This window comes from Poecilia latipinna, unplaced genomic scaffold (assembly GCF_001443285.1).
Source record: "Poecilia latipinna isolate Pla-1442-1.1 unplaced genomic scaffold, P_latipinna-1.0 Scaffold967, whole genome shotgun sequence".
NCBI classification, from domain to species: Eukaryota; Metazoa; Chordata; class Actinopteri; order Cyprinodontiformes; family Poeciliidae; genus Poecilia; species Poecilia latipinna.
Window position 1 is genome coordinate 284,717 of NW_015113583.1, and position 21,487 is coordinate 306,203.

The 21,487-nt window shown below is 38.1% G+C and overlaps 1 protein-coding gene across 1 annotated transcript; it reads left to right on the plus strand.

Moving 5' to 3' along the window:
* Positions 1–4,972: 4,972 nt before the first annotated feature.
* On the plus strand, positions 4,973–20,416 carry LOC106958176 (calcium uniporter regulatory subunit MCUb, mitochondrial-like). Its single transcript, XM_015049954.1, has 8 exons — positions 4,973–5,323; positions 14,995–15,058; positions 15,447–15,614; positions 16,929–17,033; positions 18,109–18,269; positions 19,071–19,274; positions 19,984–20,100; positions 20,177–20,416. Exons 1-8 carry the CDS (start codon positions 5,210–5,212, stop codon positions 20,252–20,254), a joined length of 1,011 nt encoding a protein of 336 aa, XP_014905440.1. The 5' UTR covers positions 4,973–5,209; the 3' UTR covers positions 20,255–20,416.
* Positions 20,417–21,487: the final 1,071 nt, after the last annotated feature.

The following is a 21,487-nucleotide window of genomic DNA, read 5'->3' on the forward strand; positions in this document are numbered from 1 at the left end:
ATAGACTTAGCTCCTTTTTCTGTCGAAGGCAGCCAATATTTCAGTTATATTTAGCTCTCTAACTCTTACTTTAATAAGAGTTTGAAACTGGAGGGAGCGGCAGAGCATTAGCCGATAGCTCTGTATGGGAGCCGAGAGCAGAGGGGCAACTGCAGCTGGCAGTAAAAAAATAAAGTATGCCTTTATTTCTTACCATCTTCAACGTAGAGCCTTTAAAACCACAAAATAAATTCTGAATATTTTTCTAGAAAACGCTGGTGCTGACCTTTAAGTTTAAGTTATGATACTTCCCAAATATTCAATTCCAACATATTTATAGGTTTTAACATGAAAAATAAATAAAAGTTTAAAGCAACATAAGTTATAATTTAACACATGTCTTGCATTGAGAATCACTGCAATAAATCAATATTTGAGGAATTTTATTAAGTGGAGTTACTTATTAAAACTTGTTTTTAGTCAGAGCCTTAAGTTTTTGTAAAGTTGTAGCGGAGATTAGATCTGTGACTCTGAACCAAACGCATATCTAAGCAACATTTGAATCTTAGTTTGACTTCTGTGGGTCTCAGCAGGTTGTCTACTGAGAAAAACACTTTTGTTATTCATTGATACTTACTAGTTATTTTTGATGGTGCAGCTTAAACAAAAAAATGTAAATCACATTTTACTGTATGTCGTCTTCCATACAACAATAGATTGCGACATTCTGTTCAAAGACGGACAAGTCCTAAACACACACACACACACACACACACACACACACACACATCGATACAGACACGCACCACCACGACTGCCACCCCGTCTGGCTTAATTAACACAGTGCCGTTCCAGGGGTGTGAATTATTTATATCTGAATTATTAATAAATAATAACAAAGGGGCCCAGGAGACGCAGTCTGGTCAATTAGGGGCGAAGTGAGAAGTGAAGGCGAGCGGCGGGGGGTTGAAAGCGGCGATGTGCTGCTGAAATGATCATCATTATCGCGGTCCGTCGCACCGGATCAGCCTCAGCTCCGCGGTCCGGACCGCCTCCATCAGCACCACCACTGAAACAGCAGCAAACAGGTTTAACTAGAAAGTGTGCATTTCTTGCGAAAATGCAAGTGTGAATGCTGAGTGCTTTTGGTGAAAATGGCAAAGCATTTGAAGCCAACTGCTGAAGATTTGCAGAAAGATAAGAAATATTCCATGCAGTGTGAAAAACCAATGAAAAAGCCAAAATTAGCTAAAAAGCTAAAAATAATAATAGCATCTAGGCTACCACTAGCTTTACCCAAGAACAAAGTCTACTGGGCAGTAGCAGAACAAGTCAGCATCGGGCCGGGGGTCGGGGCTAGTGACCGGACCCATATAATAAAACTCATGATAATTTAGCTTTACAACAAAGACATGCCCTCAACAGCGGAGCTCACAAGTTTCACCACATCAGAGAGAAACTCTGAAGTCCATCAGGCATGAAGTACAACAAACCAAGAGAACAACAGAAACATCAGGCTACTACTGGTCACTAATGATGAAACAACAGAAATTCAAATAAGTTCAGAACCACGGAGAAACCCTAACCCAGGAATTAAATTGACGATAAATACATTTTGAACGCACTACCAGTTGTTCACCACTAGATGGGGCTAATCAGCTGTAATTGATTGTTTCCTTCATTCTGAGAAAATACTTTTTCTAAAAACCTCAGCAATGTTTAGAACCTGAAACACATTATTACTTTATATAAATGATAAAAAGGCTACTGTGAGTATGTGAACATAATGTCTTAACTTTTTCTATTTATTTGGCTATTTTGTTGTTTAAATGTTTTTCTAATCTGGATTAAAAAAAATTCCAGCTTTTTTGAGTAAGTCGGCTAAAACGTGTCTTGTCTTTTTTGTCCTTTTAACTGTGTTTGCTTGAATTCTGCAGCGAGATAAAAACCAGATCTCAGGAAAATCCAACAAAAATAAAAAACGAGCTTCTGCATCCATGTGCATCAACTGAAATTGCTGCACTTTCTGATGTCTTGCATCAGTTTTAATTGATATACTTGACTGGGAATCGGTCTGTATAAGTGGTTTGATTTTACCTGTTTTGTAAAGTACTTTGACATGACAAGGGTGCAAACTAAACTCCAACACACACACAAAAATGCAACAAAGAAGATCTGGAAAATAGAAGCAAAAACCTTCAATCAACAAAGCAAATGCTAAAGAAAATCCCACAACCTCAGGAAGTATAAGAAAAATGGAAAATGTTGCAAAAACTGTATAAAACTCTGAAAATTTGGTCCACAAAACCGAAGCCCTCCAGGCCACTAGGGGGAGTCTGGAGTAGCTAATATTACCTACATAGATATGCTGCTGCTTTATAATGTAAAAGACATAAAATATAACACTGCTTTTCTTTCTTCCTCCATCTTTTTTCTGGACTTTAATGGTGTGAGGATCGATACTGAAATATTGATACCTTCAATATCAAAACTTTATGCTTTAAGATCAATTCTCAAGTTCAAGTACCAACACTTTCAGTACTTCAATCATTTCCGATGACGGACTTTAACTAGAGCACATTAGAAAGTGACAAAATTATTGAGGTTTTACCTAAATAAGATTTTTGAAGACAGAAGTAAAAATGCTGCTGCTGCTCAACAAAAACATGCAAATGAGGGAAAGTTTCAAAGATGGCTGCCTTTGTGGCAGTTTGAAAATAACGTTCATTATTTTCAAATTAATTTGTTTTTGTGATGTCAATTATAATGCAAGCTTTCATTTTACGGTAGTTCTTAGTAATTAAACAAGGATTTATGTCAGTAAGATTATTGCTTCCATTTTCTTTCTTTTCTTACTTTGTAACACCGTTTTCACATTTTGTATGATTGTCTGCTGTTGTTGCTGTTGTTAAAATTAGGATGCTACCTCAGTGTGCTTCAATCTTTGACATAAATAAATTAGAGGGATGTCTTGTGTTTTTCATGAAGCCAATATTTGAATTACACCACTTTGTTTTGTAGATTTATCACACACATTCGGCGTATCGTATTGCCGATAACAGCTTTTCTTCCTTCTTCTTTTTGCCAAACGTTTACAAAGTTTTATTCCTCTTGTTGTTTTTGCTATTTTCCTTTTTCTTCTATATTCTGCGATTGCAGTATTTTTTATTTGCAGCATTTTTCTGCAGAAATGTATTTTTATTGTGTTTGTTTGCAGAGCATTTTGATGCATGTCTCCACCTGTATGTGTTGTGAATTAGTCCAACTTAAATGGAAACCATAAAAGATTTTTAAAAACTGTTACAAGTCGATTAATCCCAACTGATGTGCTTAATTATTATGCCTCTTGTGATGTCATCAACCGAAACACACTCAGAACAGGATTAGGTTATTTTAGCTCATTTTTGGGTAAAAACTCTGCATTACAGTGAAAAATCCACTTTTCATTAACCAGTTATGTTTTTATTATTGGAGTAATTTGTGTGAAAATCTTGGTTTCATCTAACAGTCTTTCCTTTAGATATTTGTGTTTCAGCTTGATGCTGATGCAAGCAGACTTGTTTTATACTAAAGTGCTACTTTCTTAATTAGCTAAAGCACATCTGCCAAGTCATTGCTGAAAAATACTTCCTATATATCACCTCAATCAGCAGGACTTTAATCTTTTTCCTTCAGCAAGAAAACTAGAAGATAAATCACCTGGAAAGCAACAAGAAAAAGGAGGAAGAAAATTATTTATTAACAGTAAATCTTTTCTTCCTGCCACCTGACGACTTCAGTGCATCCACTGAATTTTCCCACCATTGATTGTTGGGGAAAAGTTGAACAAATGTAATTTTAAATCAGCCATGTTGGTGAGTCTGAGGAGAAGGAATCGTTTTGCTACAGGCGGAGTATTGATCACATCCAGCTGCTGATGCCTGCAGCTCTGGGGACTGCTGCTAAAAACGAACAGCAAATAATTAAATCCACAATGTCTAGCAGAAAGTAAAACCTGGATAATCAAATTAATCCAGAGTATTTCCGACTGTGCAGAAGAATGTGCCTATTAAATTGATTCAGGCTTGTTGCACAGTGCAGATCTGATTAACCAGGCTTCATTTCTCATTAAAGGATTAAATATTAATGGATGGATTAGATTAGACTTCTCCAGATTTACATTTTGTTCAGAGTTGGGAATTATTCTTGAGTGTTCATTTAAAACACCAATGTGTTTTTAAACAAATATAGCAAGTTCATCCTAAATAATTCAGAATATCATTCAGAAATTAAACTGTTTAACTCATACAACCCAAACAAAATATGAAACTCTGTTTCAGTCCAGTTACAGTTGGTGACTTTACATCATGTTTATGCCATTCCCTCATCAGAAATGTTCCTGCAGTGTTGCTTTGATTCTTTCATGCATGTTTCAGAAATCCTTAATCTCCATGGCAACCATTCAAAACGCCTGGGTGGACCTAGCCCCGCCTTTGACACGCAACTCCTCTCCACTCAGCTCCTTCAGACTAGCCAGCAGCAATTAGGAAACAGCTGGTGGAACTGAGCTCATTATAGGAGCTACTGCTCAGAACAACGCTGGTAAAAATGTTGTGAAAGGGTTAATAGTGCCATGTTGTGATGAAGGTGGGTTTTTTTTAAAGAGACTGGGACCCAATTTCAAAGCGTCAAATTTCTGTATATTCTATTCATTATTATATATTATTTGTATAATTGAAGGTGACATAGTTACTTGACTATGTGCCTGGAAAATACATAATACTGCCCCTTTAATATTTTTCAGTACACAAAAAATGACTGAATAATCCCAAAATATACATGTGATCACATGAATGTTTTTCATTGATATTTATTTATCAGATGCAATACAGGGATCAATGGGGGCTTTTATGCGTTTCTGTCCTGGACAGCGTTATTTTATTATCCGCCTCTGCTGCAGTGCTGCTTCGTCAAACAATGCTGAGTTTTCAACAAACGGGACGTGACGTGAATGCAGCGGGAGCTCGGATCACCCCGGGCTGGGCTGGGCCTGGCTGCTCCACCCAGACACACTCCGAACCCCGCAGAAAGGAAGCAGAGTTCGGCTGCGGAGCTGCGGATGTTGACGGGAGGAAATGCTGCGGAGCTCCGACCTAACCCGGGATCCACACCAGCAGCTGGAGGCTTAAAGTGAACCGGTGGCGGGCTTGTGTTGACCATCCGTCGGAATGTTCCGGAGCTGAGGCGGCTGATGAAGATGGCTTCGGTTCGGATGGCCGCTGAAGTTGGGACGGGACTTTGGAGAAGTCTTCAGCGTTTTCAGGGCGGTTTCGCAGCTTTGCGTCCGGTTTCAGTTCTTCACAAGGTAAAAAAAAACAAAAACATTGTTGTTCCAATTCCAGCGCAGGTTTAATGTGTTCTGAAGTAACGTGAAGCGGGTTTGTTGTTCGGATGTTTCCTGGTTTCCTGCTCTAAACTCGGATGTTATGAGATGAACTATTCATACTCCTTCAATGTTTTTATGTTATTTTAGATTTTGCCCTGTTACAACAAACATCGATGTGTTTTAATTACCTTGGATGTAATAACACAAACTGGATAAGTCAGAAGTAGTAGGACAAACAAAGGGTTTAAAAACAAACAAAAACTATCTGAAAAGTGTGGTGTGCAGTTTTTCCAACCACAAGAGCATTCTTAGAAAATAGTAGCTGCTTTTAAATTACAAATGTGCAAAACTTTGTCAGTGTTTCACAGATGTCAAAGAAAAACAATTTTGCGTTTGTGGTGTTTCATTAAATAAGAAATCAATAAAATCACAAGTGAATAAGTTTGTTCATCAGATAAGAACTAGTTCATAGGATGACTTCCTGTCTTCTTCTTCGTGGTTTCTGTCAGCAGTAACATCCGGTTGTTAATCATGTGACGCTTGTGATGAAAAGAAAAAAGCTGCACTTTGGCAGATCTGTCACTGTTTTCTCCTAAGACTTTCTGATATTCTGCTCAAAGTATTTTGCTGCATTAAACAGTTAAAGAAAAGCATCCACACAGCATGATGCTGCCTCCCCCATGTTCCACTATCAGAATGGTGTGTGCAGGGTGATGTGGAGAATTGATTTACCTAAACTCAGCCAACTATATGTAAACTAAAAAGTTACATTTTGGTGAACTTGTACTTGCACAAAGAAGGGCTTTATTAGATATTGACTCCTGAAGAGAAAAAGTTTACGCCTTTTTCACTTTGTTTTTAATTTTACAATATTATATATATTCTTTGTTCCACTTCACATTTGCGTTCTACTTTGTGTTGGTTTATTTAATCAAATCTCAATAAGAGACGTTGAAGTTTGTGGTTGCAACTTGACAAAGTGTGGAAAATACAAACTTAGCCCTGTCTTCTTTGTAATAAACAATTAATTAAAACAATTAATCAATTAATTAAACGATAAATTAAAACAAGCTCAATAATTTCCATTTGCATGATTTATCGTTTCTCTGTTTCTACCACAGACTGGATGATGAAGCCTTCAGTCTGGTGCTTCGGTCTCAACTGGCTTCTTTTTTTGAAGGACAGTTTTGTTTACAGAGACTTTATAATTCATTTTATTTGTTGTTTCTGTTGTTTTGTTTATTTATTTTGGATATTTAAAATGTCTTCCAGTTCCAGTGTTAAATGTTCATTAGAGTTTAAAGTTTATTGATCTTTGAGAATGTGTTTTTGCATTATTATGCCATGAAAATTGTCTCAAATTAACAACATGATAGTTAATCGCAGTAACTTCTGGGACAATTTATCATGCAGCTAAATGTGTTACCATCATTTCTCTCTGTACTTCAGGTTTAGGTGTCACTGAACCCAAAAATCTTTACTTTTATCACAGATTTTCTGTCTGTGTCGCATCATTAAGGAAAGAGTATCATTCATCATGTCCGTCTCCTTCTCTCAATGAAGCGTAGCGAATGACTTTCTGCACCAAACCCTTCAGAGCTGGAGAGTAATGCTGCTGCATATATTACCAAACTGTATGTAGATTTATTTCACCTTTGTTCAGTTTTAATATGTTTTTCTGGGAACAGCAGCAGTCAGCTGAGCTGCAGGATCCTGAAAGCTGCACCACTGAGATAAATGCAATATGGTTTGTCTGTTGAGGGAATATTTATATCAGGTCTGCAGGACTGACAGTCAGGCTGTCATTATGACTCACTGCCTTGTGCAACAATGACTAAGATGAGTTCTGTCCTCAGATTGGTTCTTGCACAAAACTGGAAGTGCTCTCAACCTGGGAGGCTGGATATGAATTTATCTGCTGAAACCTGGAGATTTTCCTGATCACAAATGGACTGAATTATTATTGTAATGAGAAGGGAAGCTACATTAAACAGCAGGTTGCTGGAAAAACCGTTTATTAGACCAGGAGATGTCCTGAGCGATCAGATTTCAGAGTCCACAGAACACAAGACCGAGTTTTATGACACGATTAAAGGCGAGCTGCACAGATCCAACATCAGCCAACCTGGGAGCCGATCACTGAGAGATAGAGGAAAGGTCAGAGGTCACTGGAGGGACGGAGACTTTATGAATCCCTGCTTCAAGCTAGAAGAGACTATTATTTTAAAGCAGAGATGCAATGATCTCTCCTGAAGTTTGGTCCATTCAGATTATTGTTTCTGAAGACGATAAAGCAAAGAGTGAAGGCACAACGTAATTCTGCCAATAAATGCACCAAAGTTCTCCTTCTGAACATTCGTCAGATCTTATTAAACTACAAAGAAGTATGGAAAACTAGATTTTTCAGTATTTGACGTGTCAAATTTTAATAGCGTCCCAGTTCTGATCTCTGACTAGATTGGTGCATTTCTAGTTTAAAGGTGTGCAAACTTGTGTAACCAGGTCCTGCTCCCTTTGTAATTTGCATAGTTTTCCACAAACAGAATAGTTTGTTTTGTTGTTGTATTATACAGGATAAATGTCACATTATATCAGTTTACATTTTTTTCTTCATGCTTTAAAAGCGTAACTTGAACTTCTGAGTTTGCTCTTTGTAATTTCACACCTTTGCCCTTTCATGCTCCTGAACTCCTGATTTCTTATTTATAAAAAAATCAACACGTACAATATAAAAAATCTTTACATATTTTAGCACAATGGCGTTAAATTTCTGACATTTGAACATTTTCATTATTTGTCTCCATATTTCAACAAATTTTTGCGTAAGAAAACATAAAATAACATTTCAGCGTTTCCATTACAAATATGTGCAAAATGTTGTTGATATTCCGCTAATGTTGCTAATCTTGCTGATGTTTCACAGTTGCACCATTTCCATTAAGTAAAAAACGCAAATATCACACATGAATATGTTTGTTTATGCCAAAAGTCATTTTAAAAAATGCTGTGACATCATCCTCTTACCTCTTCCTGTTGTCGTCTTCTTTGTAGTTTTCACCAGTAGTAACATCTTGTTCTTGATCACGTGACTCGTATGATGTGAATAAAGTGTTTCCATTGTAGTTTTATGAAATACACTAATTTTGATACAAATGGTCATGTTTGCATTAAGCAAATTTATTTTTGTAATTCCAATTTGCACAATTTTATGGTGACTCGAAGCGCATATTTCTGCATCCAAGGTGCAAAATGTAGCGTTGTCGTAGATCCTTCCTCCAGCAGCTGTTAGATAACCTTCACTACTCCCAACAAACTATAATTATTTACATCCCTGCTGGTATTTTTGGTCTTTTCACTTCCAGTCTGTTGTTTTTTATGCACATGTTCACACAGATCTTGTATTTTATTTTTTCTTTTGAATTAATTTACTTGCACATTTCTTTTAATCTGAGTATGATATTTTGTAATAGCAGCTGTAAATTTGCCCTTACTATATCATCTCTTGTTCTTATTTTTCAGTTTTTATATTTTTTTAACATTTTGCTGGCAAGCCTGAATTTCCCCTGTTAAAGGACATTTCTTTTCTATTTAAGAGCAGAAAATGGAAGAGATGGAAAGGAGGGAGACATTTGTGAAGGGACTTTTACTGGCTGCTGACAAGAAATGTCACAGTTGGCAATTTTAAAAAATACATTTCTGTGCCAGTTGACCTTCAGCCATATCAGACGGTCCGTGTCAGCGAATTTCTGTTCGCTCACCAGAGAAATGTTCAGCTCTGAATCTCTGAGGCTGCTGCTGTGGAGAATGAAGTTATCTGGTAATTTATTGAAATGATGAAGTTAACTTCCATCTCTGCAGCCAGACTTTGTTCTCCAGGCTTTCTGAGGAAGCCCTGAAGCTGTTTAACCGATGGATTATAGATTGGTGAATATAAAGTTTTAAAGTTTGACTCTGGCTATTGAGGTTTGTGGCACACCCAGTGTTTCCTGTGTGGCTGTTTGATAAGAGCTGTCGGTAAAACCCTGTTTGGATGAAGTCAGAACCAGGATTATGATGTTTCACTGACCCACACTGGTTTCACAATTTCACAAATATAATTTTCAGCCATTGTTTATATCTGAATTTATGGCGTCTGGCTTCTTGTGGTGCAGAATTATGATGCGTGTCTGACATAAAAGTCGGATAAAATGTAACATGATCATTCAGACTGCAGACACTTTGAAAATGATCAGATATAATTTAGTTCCACATGTAGAAGAGGCACAAATCCCAAAATGTGTGGGGTGAAAAGATCGGATTTGGATCCATGTGAACGCAGCTTTACAATGTTTTCACACCTTGTACTCTGGTAGCTCGGTTTGATTTTGGACCAAAGTTTCAGCATTTGTTACATTTTCAGCTGCTGCCATTCTCTTTCGCTTCACTGAGTCAAACCAACCAAACAATTTGAGAAACCTGTTCCCCTCCTCGCCTGTGGGGGCGCTGCACCAAGAACCACTGAAAGACACGACACAAAAACCTCTGAAGACACTGAGCGCAACTTCCTTCACAAAATGTAAACAAAAATGAAGTGGCATCAGATTTGAGCGGTTGTAGGATTTCTTTTTTGTTTTAGTCAAAGATCATAGGCCATTTCTCTGGCTAGCGCTAGGCTAGCGCCTTTGTTTTAGTTGTATTTACCCAGAATGCCCTGCACTATAATCCACTTCCTGCTTTTGGAGCGGTCTCCAGTCTGCTTGTCGTTCACATATGCACTCAAACTGAACCAGAGTTCACTTTAACTGAATCGATGTAAGTTTGTAGGCAGACCAGAGTTCAATTAGCTTTCACACCTCCACAAACAAACCGGATTTTCTAGTCAAACAGTCTGGAGTCGGACGGAAGTGGACCGGAGTCGGACGGAAGCGGACCGGAGTCGGATTGAAGCGGACTGAACGGGGCTGGTGTGATCGGTGCAGCTTTAGTTCTTGGTTCTCCTGCCTTGTAACCGTATCGCTCTCCGTCCTGCAGCCACATTCTGCACGCTGCATCCTGCTCTGATCGTTTTTATAACTGAATTGGGTCATTAAACTGGAAAGAGAAGGAGAAAAAAATGACCAAAAGCAAATAACTTTCATGATGGGGCGATAATGGCTGTTCTCAATCACATCGCTGACAGGAGCTAAGTTGGTTTCTCCTCCTGGCAGATTATTGCTTCACTCCAGTCTTCAGTCTGTAATAACTCAACATTTCTCTCTCTGCTTGCAGTCGTGTGAGTTATTTTTCTGCTATTAGCTCCAGTCGAGCCGGTGTGTCCTCGCTGTGACGGTACGAAGCCTGTGGCTCCAAGTGGGAGCAGATTCCTTCAGGACGTCTCCAAGCAGCTGATCACAATTACACTGCAAAAAAGTATTTTTGTTCTAGTTTCTAGTGCAAATGTCTTAGTTTACTTGAAATACAAGAACACTAACTGAAACTAATCGATTAGTTTTTTGTTTTAAATATCTGAAATACAGCTAAACTGGTGTGATCGTTCCTGTTTTATTTGCAGTTTCCTCTCCTTGCCATTGTTTTTTATTTTTAAGCAGTTATGAGGCACAGCGGTGAAACATTAAGCTGCTGCTGCACCATAACAATCTCAAAACAGCAATATTATCGTTTATCGCAATAATTTCTGGGACAATTTATCGTCCAGCTACATTTGTTTTCCTGTCAGGTCTCTGCCTACAACCCCCAGAATGCTGTGCAGTTCTGGATCGGAGCTCAGTGAAATTATTCAATATCCTATCAGATGTATTGTCTGCATATATTATTACTGACTTAAAACAAGCCCTTATTTCTTTCTGAAAATAGGAGTAAGTTAGTTTTGTCTTATTTCAAGTGTACTAAGATATTTTCACAAGAAACTGTCAAAATTCTTGGGGAGATTTTGTGTTTTTGCAGTACACTGTGGTAGGAAGTCGTCTCCCGCCTGTGGAGGGAGATTATCTCTGCCCCTCCCCTCTCTCCTCCTTTCCTGGTGGTGTTGCATACAGATGACTGGCTGTTGGGGTAAACATGCCATCAGCGGAGTGCTGCGTGAAGCAGCAGCTGGGAGAAATCATTTTATAATGAGGGGCAGATGTTGCTCCGCCATGTTTGTGGAAGTCAGTCACCTGCGTTGGTTTTCCCTGTTCGGCTGTTTGCATGTTCCTGATGACTGGGCTTGTTCAGGCTCTGCAGTCAGGAAGCCGGAGTGTGTTTGAATTTGGAGTGTCATGCAATGCAGGGGTGTGTCTCTGTCAGAGAACAGCCTGAGGGAAAACTTTGTTCTGTGTGGAAAAAAACACAGAAAATGTCCCGCGCTGTGGCTCCGCCCACCGAGCGCCTCACAGGTGCAGGAATGTAAAACAGCAGCTGAGCAATTAATATTTAAAAAATAAAGTTTCAGATTGTAAAGAGCAGCTCACCAAACAGGTTTAATATGACATATCTGGAACAGTTTTTAATTTAGATAGATAGATAGATAGATAGATAGATAGATAGATAGATAGATAGATAGATAGATAGATAGATATCTGACTAGTTATTTTTCTAGCTAGATAAAAAGCTTGTTAGAAAGCTAGTGTCATAGATAAGCTACATGCTTATCTAGAATAGACAAGCAAATATATAGTCAGATCACACTAGTTATCTAGATATCTAGCTAAGTAAATAGAAAGATGTCTAGCTAGTTATCTAACAATATGGAGATATAATTTTTTTCCCATTTACTTCAAGTGCAGCAGAGCCATCTTCTTTCCAAACTTAATGACAAATGTTTCAGATAATTTGGGATTCCTACATAGACATTTTTTCGTTCATAAATCAGCCCACACACAGAGCAATCTTTACCTGTTCGCACTTTTACCTGAGCAGATTTATTAACCTGAAGAAAAAGATTTCCCCAGCTTGTGTTTTCATTCCCACATTTGACCCTCGCTGGCCTCCGTAGTTATTGGCCCAGCAAAGGGGACCAAACAAATTACCAGGGCTGGACACCAATAAGCTTTAGCATTCAGAAGCACAATTCCTCTTAAAGGAGCGTTACTGCTCATTTTTAAACGACCTGCTCCATAAGGTCTTCTGGTGTTGCTACCAGAAGACCTGTGATTAGAGCGCAGTGCGTCGGAACCGCCGGTAATGCTAGAAAACCAGAAGCATAGCCTTGGAAGTGTGCTGCTATTCATCACCCGGCTCACGATTATCTGTCACAACAGCCACCATCTGTAGATTTACAATGGGCTTGGTAATATGTGCACACAGCGTATGCACAGAGCCTGCAGGCAGGCGGGCTTTGAATTGGCTCTGAATCGTGATAAATCACAAACACAAAGTGCTTCACATTGAAGAAGTCAGAAAGCCTCACAGACCTTTGATGATTAGTTTCAGATCTGGGGTTTTCTTGTTAACTGGAAACCAAGAATCTCAGACAGAAGCATGTTTTCTAGTGTTTCTACAAACTGTGATTGCATGAAATCTGCATACTGGGGTGGGAGAATAAGGGTTTGTTTTTCTGGGAGACAAATTGTAATGTCTAATATCTCTGTCTGCATTAATGGACAGCAGGGTCATTTATTGCTACAGCAGTCTCTCTGTCCTTTCTCACTGCTCTGACTCAAACAATCCAAAGCCTTTGAGCAACCTGCATTCAAACCGAAACCAGAGTTCATTTCAACCAGACCCAGACCGAAGTTTGTAGGCGGACCAGTTTGCTTCTTTGGTCCACATTTAGGAAGTAGACGTGAGCTCAACAGCAACAATATTTATAATTTTTAATTTGTTATTCAGGTTATTCAGCCATCAGACTGGAGCAAAGTGCTGTTATTGTTTCAGGTAACCCTGATCATTCATGGAACTTCTTTAGAAATGTGGACTGTAAATGCTAACTTAGCATTGTGGGCATCTGTGCTGCTGCTACAAGGTTAGCACTGAGATGTTATTTCAGGCTAGAGTGGCTTTGCTAACAGGCTAACTCCTTTTAGCATAACTTGAACACACAGTCTTTTCCAGCGTCACAGCAGATCGTTTTTTGAAGCAGAAATTAACGTCCGGTGGGCCAAGAGTAGCAGCTTTGTCATCGATCGCTGTTAACGAATGTCACCCTGTGCATCATATTTACAGTTGTACCAGAAACGCAGAAATAGAAAAGTTCCTGTTCAAGACCTTTGTGTGTAAAATAAAAAAAGAAAAACATTGATTAATTGCGTTTAAAATGTACATAATTAATTAATCCAAATTTTAAAAACTTAAATTTTAACTCCTGACTGCCGTTTTCTGGTTCCAACACCAGATGTTTCTAAACCAAAGCTTCTCTCTCTCGCTCTTGCTCTCTCACTCTCTCTCACACACACAAACACACACACACACACACTCCGTCTCCTCACCAGTGGAGTGGAAAGGGCAGCACACCCCGCCTCTGCTCAGTCCCTTTGCTTCAAGCTTTGCTTCACAGACGGCTCCATTGGTCGTCTCTAATGATGTATCGCTTGAGCAGAGAGAGAGCCAGGTTATCAGGTGAAGAACAAATCCAGAGGAACTATATTAGTGTTGAATTCATGTAGTTTTTAAAATAATTTAAGGCGTAATATCATGACTGTTATCAGAAAGTGAAGGTAGTTTAACAGTGTTTAAATACTGTGTTGGTTTGCTGACATAAATTCACACATTTTGGGTGGATCCAGATGTTTGAGTCGGGTCAAACGGAGAGCAGAAGTGGATGGATCTGAACTGACAGGGCAACGCTGAGTGAATACCAAGCGCAGGATGAAGAGGCTACAATCTCTGTCTGCGTGCTCCTTATCGATGCTCTGATCATTATCAGCGGCGTAGGAAACTCCTGAGGGTCCGCTCTCACTGAGCCACAGTCTGGCATCCATCAGAACCCACAGAGGACCTGAAATGAATTAACAGGAAGGCGATGAGTCAGTCAGGCAGTCTGCACCAACACCTGGTCCGATTCCTGCGGCAGGAGAACCAGAATCCGGATCTGAATATCAAAGTTTCCAGGAGGGAAACGCTGAGGGAGAACTGGCAGAAGCAGCTTGTTGGCGCTGACCTTCTGTTTGCTCTTCATCAGTTTACCGAAGGAAGGCCGTTTGGTTACACCAAGAACAAACTCTTGCCTTCATTAAAGGGGCAGTGTCATGAAAAATCAACTTCAATGAGCTTTACATCATGTTATAGAAAACATTCCTGGAGTGATGCCTTGTTTGAGAAATCCTTTAATCTCCATGGCAACCATTCAGCTGAGCAAAACGCCTGGGTGGACTTAGCCCCACCTTCGACTCGCTGCTCCTCCCCACTCGGCTCCTTCAGACTAGCCAGCAGCGATTAGCGAACACCTGGTGGAACTGCAACTCAGAGCAACGCTGGTAAAATCGTGTTAAAGGGATAACAGAGGATCCATGTTGGGATGACTTCCTGAAGGCGGAGCTTCAGAGAGAGCAGGAGTTTTAAAGAGACAGAGACCCAATTTAATTGTGTTAAAATAGGAAGTAAAGTCTCTTTTCAGAAATATTTGATACATATAATATTTTTATAACAACTGAAAGTAACATACAGTAGTTACTTGATTGTGCTATAAAATTAAACCATGTGCCTGGAAAACGTATAATACTGTCACTTTAACCTTCCCATTTCTTTCCGTTTAGGTTCATCCACGACATCCGTCACTGCAAAACTGTCCAGCTTTCTTCTCCAGTGCTCCCTCTAGTGGTAAAACTGTCTCACTGCATGCACATGATTATTATGACAGTGGCTTGCTAGCGGCATTGATCCAACCACAAACTGCAGAGTGTTTTATTGGGATCTGCGTGAAGCAGCTAAGACACCATTATACCGACAGGCTTTAACTAGGCTGCTACCTCTCATCTCAGTTTTTATATTCATGGATGAAGAGCAGAGAGAGAAGAACGAAGTTCAAACATCTCTTCCATCTCTCATGATGGGCAAGGATCATGCAGTTTCACACCGCTTTGTGTTAATATTTAACATGAATTAACAGTAAAATTCACTGAAGGCAAAACATGAGACGGTTCCCTGCAGTTTGTGGATTTCTAGCTCCTGATGTGAATTTAATTATTATTTCCTCTCTCTGCTGCAGACTTGTCTCTGAAGCACAAACATGGCCGCCTGGTTCTGGAGGTGCCGTTGCCGTCCAGGAACGAGAACTGTCTGTTCTTCCTGCGGCCCATGCTGATGACGGTGGGAGACCTGATCGCCGATCTGAAGAGAGAGGACTCCGGAGCCGCGGCCTCCCTTCTCTCTGCAGGTGAGACGAGGTCCGAGCCCGCCCGGCGTCGGTCCGGACTGCCACACCGGGTTTAGACCAGCAGCAGCACGGACCAGTTGGACAGGACCAGTTTTGGATTCAAGGAGAAATTCCTCAGATGTCAGAAGAAAGAACAGGAAGTTCTGCGTTTCAGCTCTTCACGCTACAAAAAAACACAAAATCTTACCAAGTATTTTTAGTCTGGTTTCTGGGCTGGGCAATAAATCAGTAACATTTATTGACATATTATCTATCACAATAAATAATTTCACTGAACTGTGATCCAGAATTGCACAGCATTCTGGGAGATGTAGGCAGAGGAAAGCTTTAGCCGCTCAACCTCTCACCGCTAAGCTAGCTTGATGGAATCAACGCACTCACTCACTCATTGGTTACCTAGCAACTCACTCATCTTCAGTTGCCTAGCAACAACCTGCTGGGTAAATGCCTCACCAGCAGTTTAACGTTTCATTAACGTTAAACTGCTTAAAAATACAAAACAATGTTGATAAAACTGGATAAAACGGGAAATATCAGCACCAGTTTGGCTGTATTCCAGACATTAAAAACAAAAACTAATCAATAATTATTGATATCGACTGATATGAAGCGTTTATGTTGTGACACGTTCTTCAGCCATAATCTCCAAACCCTGGTGCAAATATCTTAGTTCACTTGAAATAAAACAAACCTAACTTACAAGAAACTTTTAAGCAACATATAGGAGCTTGTTCTATGTCAATAAATTATTTAATACCGATAAAAACTACAAGTTTATTTAATTTATAGCAAGATATTTTCCCATGCTACTAATGAAATAATCTACCAGTGGAGCTAAACCTTTGTATCAATATTAAGGAATTATTAACTTAAAATAAGCTCGTATATCTACATTTCAGAAAACTAACTTACTAGTAACTTTCAGCTCAATATGGAAGTGTGTTAATAATTATTTTAGTTTTGATTAAAGTACTAGATCCATCCAATTCACTTAAAACAGTCGGCCAGTCACACATCAAAAAGAATTAGTACTTTTTGATCAATATTAAGGAATTTTTTATTTAAAACAAGCGCTTTCATTTTTCTGTAAAGTTACTTTTAAGTTAGTTATTTGAAGTGCACAAAAACTAGAAACTAGACTAAAAATACTTGGTAAGATTTTGTGTTTTTTCAGTGAAGTAACAATATTTTGAGGCTCAGCAGTTTAACAGAGTTAATCTTTTTTCTGGTGTTTCATTTCGGAGCAGCAGAAAGTATGGTTGAGCGGTTCAGTATTTGTTTTCAGAGTTTAAATCTGAGTCGTTGCTCTTCCAGACGGGCAACGTGTTGCCAACACGACGCTGTTGGACGCCCTGCTAGAGACGGACTTCCAACTCGTCATCAACAATCAAGTTTACAATGTCAGCGCACCTGAGAAAGGTAACGACACTTCCTCTATGGCAGGCAGACTTAACATATAATTACACTCCAGATATCAAAAAGATCATTTTGACTCGACACAACTACATTTTGACCACCGTGAATGGTAAATTAAGATATTCTAATTGAAGATATCTTACATCTTACGGTTCAAAATTCCTTTTCAAAAATCTCAAAAAACGTCACCAGATTCATCATTTAAAGGCCATAATTACAATTAAAGATTCCTCGAGCGCAATTATGTCTCATCGAAAATGACAAAATGTAGAAAAAGCTACAGAGAACGCAAAAAAATTGGAGATTGCTTCAGAAATCTGCTAATAATTTCCCATTTATTCACTTTTTTAGTGAATAAATAGGAATTTATATATTTCCTATTTATTTGCACTTGAAATGCGCTTACAATGCAGTTAAAATTTAAGAACAAAAAGAACAAGTGTGCAACACTGAAAATGGAGCATTTTAAAAATATTTTCTTTAATTTTTATTTTTTTTGTTTGAAATTTACATAAATCTGTGATGTTTTGACAAGACAGAATACTAATTCAGGATTTTATTAATATCTTTCTGACTAGTCATCAGAATGTTAACACAAGAAATATTAAATAGAAAAACTAATTAATGTGGAGATTTCTTAAAAGGAATTCTAGTTAAGTTCAAAACTAGATATTTAGTTTTGATAAGTCGTTATTTGCTTTCAAGATATCTGCAACTAAATATGCACAAGTCAAACTAGGTCTCCTATCTAAAAATATATTTAATTAGAATTCTGACAACAGTTGGAACAAAAATTAGTTATCTTAAATTTACTTTAGGACTAGTCATAATTTAATTATTGATATTTAAAATATCAATAATTCAGACAAAGTGAATTTAAACCTACATGTAACTTAATGGTAAATAGACATAATTTATGCAAGTCAGATTGTAATTAGAGATTTATTAACTAATTATTAACTAGTCATGAGCCAATGTCAGATATCTGGAATATGAGAGTGGTCAAAGTGATTTTATGTTAAAACGGCTTGCCATACATGTGTGACTCCATGTTGTAAATGGTTCATTGTGGTTGCAGTGATCACCTCCAGTGAGCATGCCAGGGACATGGAGGACATGAAGCACGTGGTGCATCTCCTGCACGCAGCGCTGCACCTGCCTGAGCACCACCTGCTGCAGGAGCGCCAGCTGCTGGAGAGGATGGACAACATCAAGCAGGAGCTGTCGCCTCTGGAGCAGGTAGCACCTGAGCGCTGGGTGGGCCGGTCAGACCGGGCTCCAGGTGTCTACGAAAAGCATCAGCATTCCTCTGAAAACAGTCGCTAAAACTCTTCCGATATCTGAGTTTTAGTATCGGCAGACATTGATCCAATGCAGAAATACATCGCTGACTTGACTTAAAATGTTTCTTTTTTTAAACGCAGACATAAATACACTGAATTACAAATTTATTTAACAACTCTGCACCAATGCAGCTCACTTAACTCACAAATAACTTCACAAACTTGGTCAAACGTATACAAACTATTTTAATTTGTTCAGTCAGAATAATTAGGAGTATAAATGCCTATTTAAAATAGGCATTTATACTAACTAACAATAACTGACAAAAACAACCGGTTGACCAACATGTAAAAATAAACTTTCTTAATTATTGATTAGTTTTTAAATATCTGAAATTTTGCCAGACTGGTGTCGAAACGTTCCCTGTTTTATCCAGTTTTCTCTCCGCCGCCCTGCTTTTTATTTGTCAGCAGTTATGAGGCGCAGCAGAAAAACCTTAAGCAGGTTGTTGCTAGGCAACCAAAGTCTGAGAAGATAGGTAATTAATTATGGATCAGGAACATTATCACCGATACCCGATTTAGAATTTTTTTCAATATTGGAACTGATGCAGATATAATCGGATCGGTTCATTTCTCATAAAAATAGATTATAATACTCCTAATTTAATTTCTATAACAGCACAGGCGGGGTTTGTGAGCAGACTGAAGGTAATTTATTTACATTTTCCGTTTCTTGTTGTGCGGTTTCTTCCAGATGAAGGCGAAGCTGAGCCGGACGGCGGAGTTTCACACCTCCAGGGCTCTCTGGACCGGCATGGCGCTGCTGTCTGTGCAGGGCGGCGCCCTGGGCTGGCTCACCTGGTGGGTGTATTCATGGGACGTCATGGAGCCTGTCACGTACTTCATCACCTACGCCACCAGCATGGCCGCCTTCGCCTACTACATCCTCACCAAGCAGGCAAGACTCACAGATTTGATGCTTCAGGAGTTTGATGTTTGGAAATAAACTGGATTTCTTTCACACTTAAATGGTAAAGCCCAGCAGGAAAACAAATAATTATTTCTGTTATGTTGCCCAACAATTAGTTTTAATCAGAGGTGGGAAAAGCTCTGCTAAATTTTCATTTAGTGCTTTAGTGTTTTTGCTAACTTAGTTACGTTTAGCGTACTTTGCTTCCCCTAAATTAATTTGTCCAGATATGTTATAAACTGCTAATTTATTTGGTTGTTTTGTAAACTATTGGTTGAATAAATTTAGACGTTTGTTTTAAAGTTTTGATTATCAACTGTTAAGGATTCTATAGTCGTGGTCTTATTTTGAAGGGGTGAATCTGTACCCAGAATGCATCGCTGTAGATCGTAGTTGTACCTGCACATGTTGTCTAATCACAAATTTGACCCTGTTGAGGTCAAATTCTTGTTCTCCAGTCTTTGCTGTTTTGAGGAGTGCCTAAGAGGAATAAATTCAGTTTTTCCAAGCATTTTGTGATTTTATGCTATAACAATAAAATATGTCTGCATAAACTTAGTAAAAACTGATTTTTCTTAGTTTTATTTAATTTTCAGTCATTATGTTTGTATTTTAGTAAAAAGACTCATTTCTGTGGAAGATTCTCCAGAATTGAGCCGATCTGAACTGAATCATTTGGGTTTTATTTCTCCATCAGGATTACGTTTATCCAGACGCGAAGGACCGACAGTTTCTACGTTACTTTTATAAAGGCGCCAAGAAGAAGCAGTTCAACGTGGAAAAATACAACAAACTGAAGGATGAACTCGAACAGGTGACTCAGTTATTTTACTTAGACTTCTTATTTCTGAATTTAAGAACCACAGTTAAATGTTGCGATGTGTTTTCAGGTGGAAGAGGACTTGAGACGTCTGAAATATCCAAACCAGCTTCAGCTGCCGCTGGAACAGATCCAGGCGAAGCCGTGAAAGACTGGAAGGACTGAGACTCAGAGACAAATGTTTGTTTTATGCTGATAATGCCATATTTTTACCTTAAAACATATAAATCTGCATTCTTAATGTTAATGCCATATTGTACCCCCAACAAATTCACAAACATTGATAATTAAAGTTTGCATTTGAAACATGTTTTGTTGTCTGTCAGGTTGTGTATTTTTGTTCTTGTCAGCATTTTTAATAAGATGGATAAACATGGAGGATATATCATCATCTGTGTTTTTAATATTTATGTTGCTAAGGAATGTTTGGAGCAAGGGTGTTACAGTTAACTAAAACTAAACAACAAAATAAAGAAATGGAAGGAAACATTTTCATTAACTGAAATAAATAAAAACAGTTATAAATGGGGAAAAACTGGAACTATATTGTGCATTTGTAAAACTCTGAAATTATAGATATAAATATCCTTTCTTCTGGTGTTTGTTTATTAATCCTTTGAAATTATGTGAAATGGATTTTTTTGTCCCAACACAAGCAGTTTACGTCAGCTGTCGGCAAATTACGGCGCTCCATACGCCCCCTGGTGGCTAAATGGCGGCAGCAAGAGAAAACACCAGTTGGTTAAATAAATATATACATTTTTTGAAAATTGTATCTTCTGTGGAGTATTCTTTACAAAATCAATGTATAAATAATCGTAATATTTTGATATTTTTGAATTCTGCATGTAAAAAATTACCAAAGTATGAAAAATTAAAACTACAACTAATAAAAACTAAATATTTAGTAGATTAGCAAACAAAATCTAAAAACTAATTAAAAGTAACAAAATTAGACAAAAGTCACAACAAAATAAAGCTAAATTATAATGAAAAACCCAGAACTGGTTTGGAGTCAATAATTATTGGTTAATATATTCCAAGTTTTATTATGTTTTACATGCTCAAAGATTATTTTTTATTTCTTAAATGTAAAACCAATACCACAGTATAACTTGACAAAATGATCACCATTCTTCTTTTTTAAAATTATTTTTCATTGTAGTTTTCATAAAATTAATTCTTCATTCTAATATTCCAACTTTATTTTGGTAATATTAACTTTATTCTCAGATTATTACAATTTTATTCTCATTTTATTGAGGCTTTATGCCGGTAATATCATTTTATTATAATTATTATGACTTAATTCTGGTAATATAATGACTTTATTGTTGTATGACTTTTTTCTGACAATATAACTTTATTCTTGAAATGATTT

Coding starts and splice junctions, on each gene's coding strand:
- LOC106958176 (XM_015049954.1), top strand. CDS start 5,210: ATGAAGATGGCTTCGGTTCGGATGGCCGCTGAAGTTGGGACGGGACTT. Junction 17,034..18,108: donor TGTCAGCGCACCTGAGAAAG/GTAACGACACTT, acceptor TTGTGGTTGCAG/TGATCACCTCCAGTGAGCAT. Junction 20,101..20,176: donor TGAAGGATGAACTCGAACAG/GTGACTCAGTTA, acceptor ATGTGTTTTCAG/GTGGAAGAGGACTTGAGACG.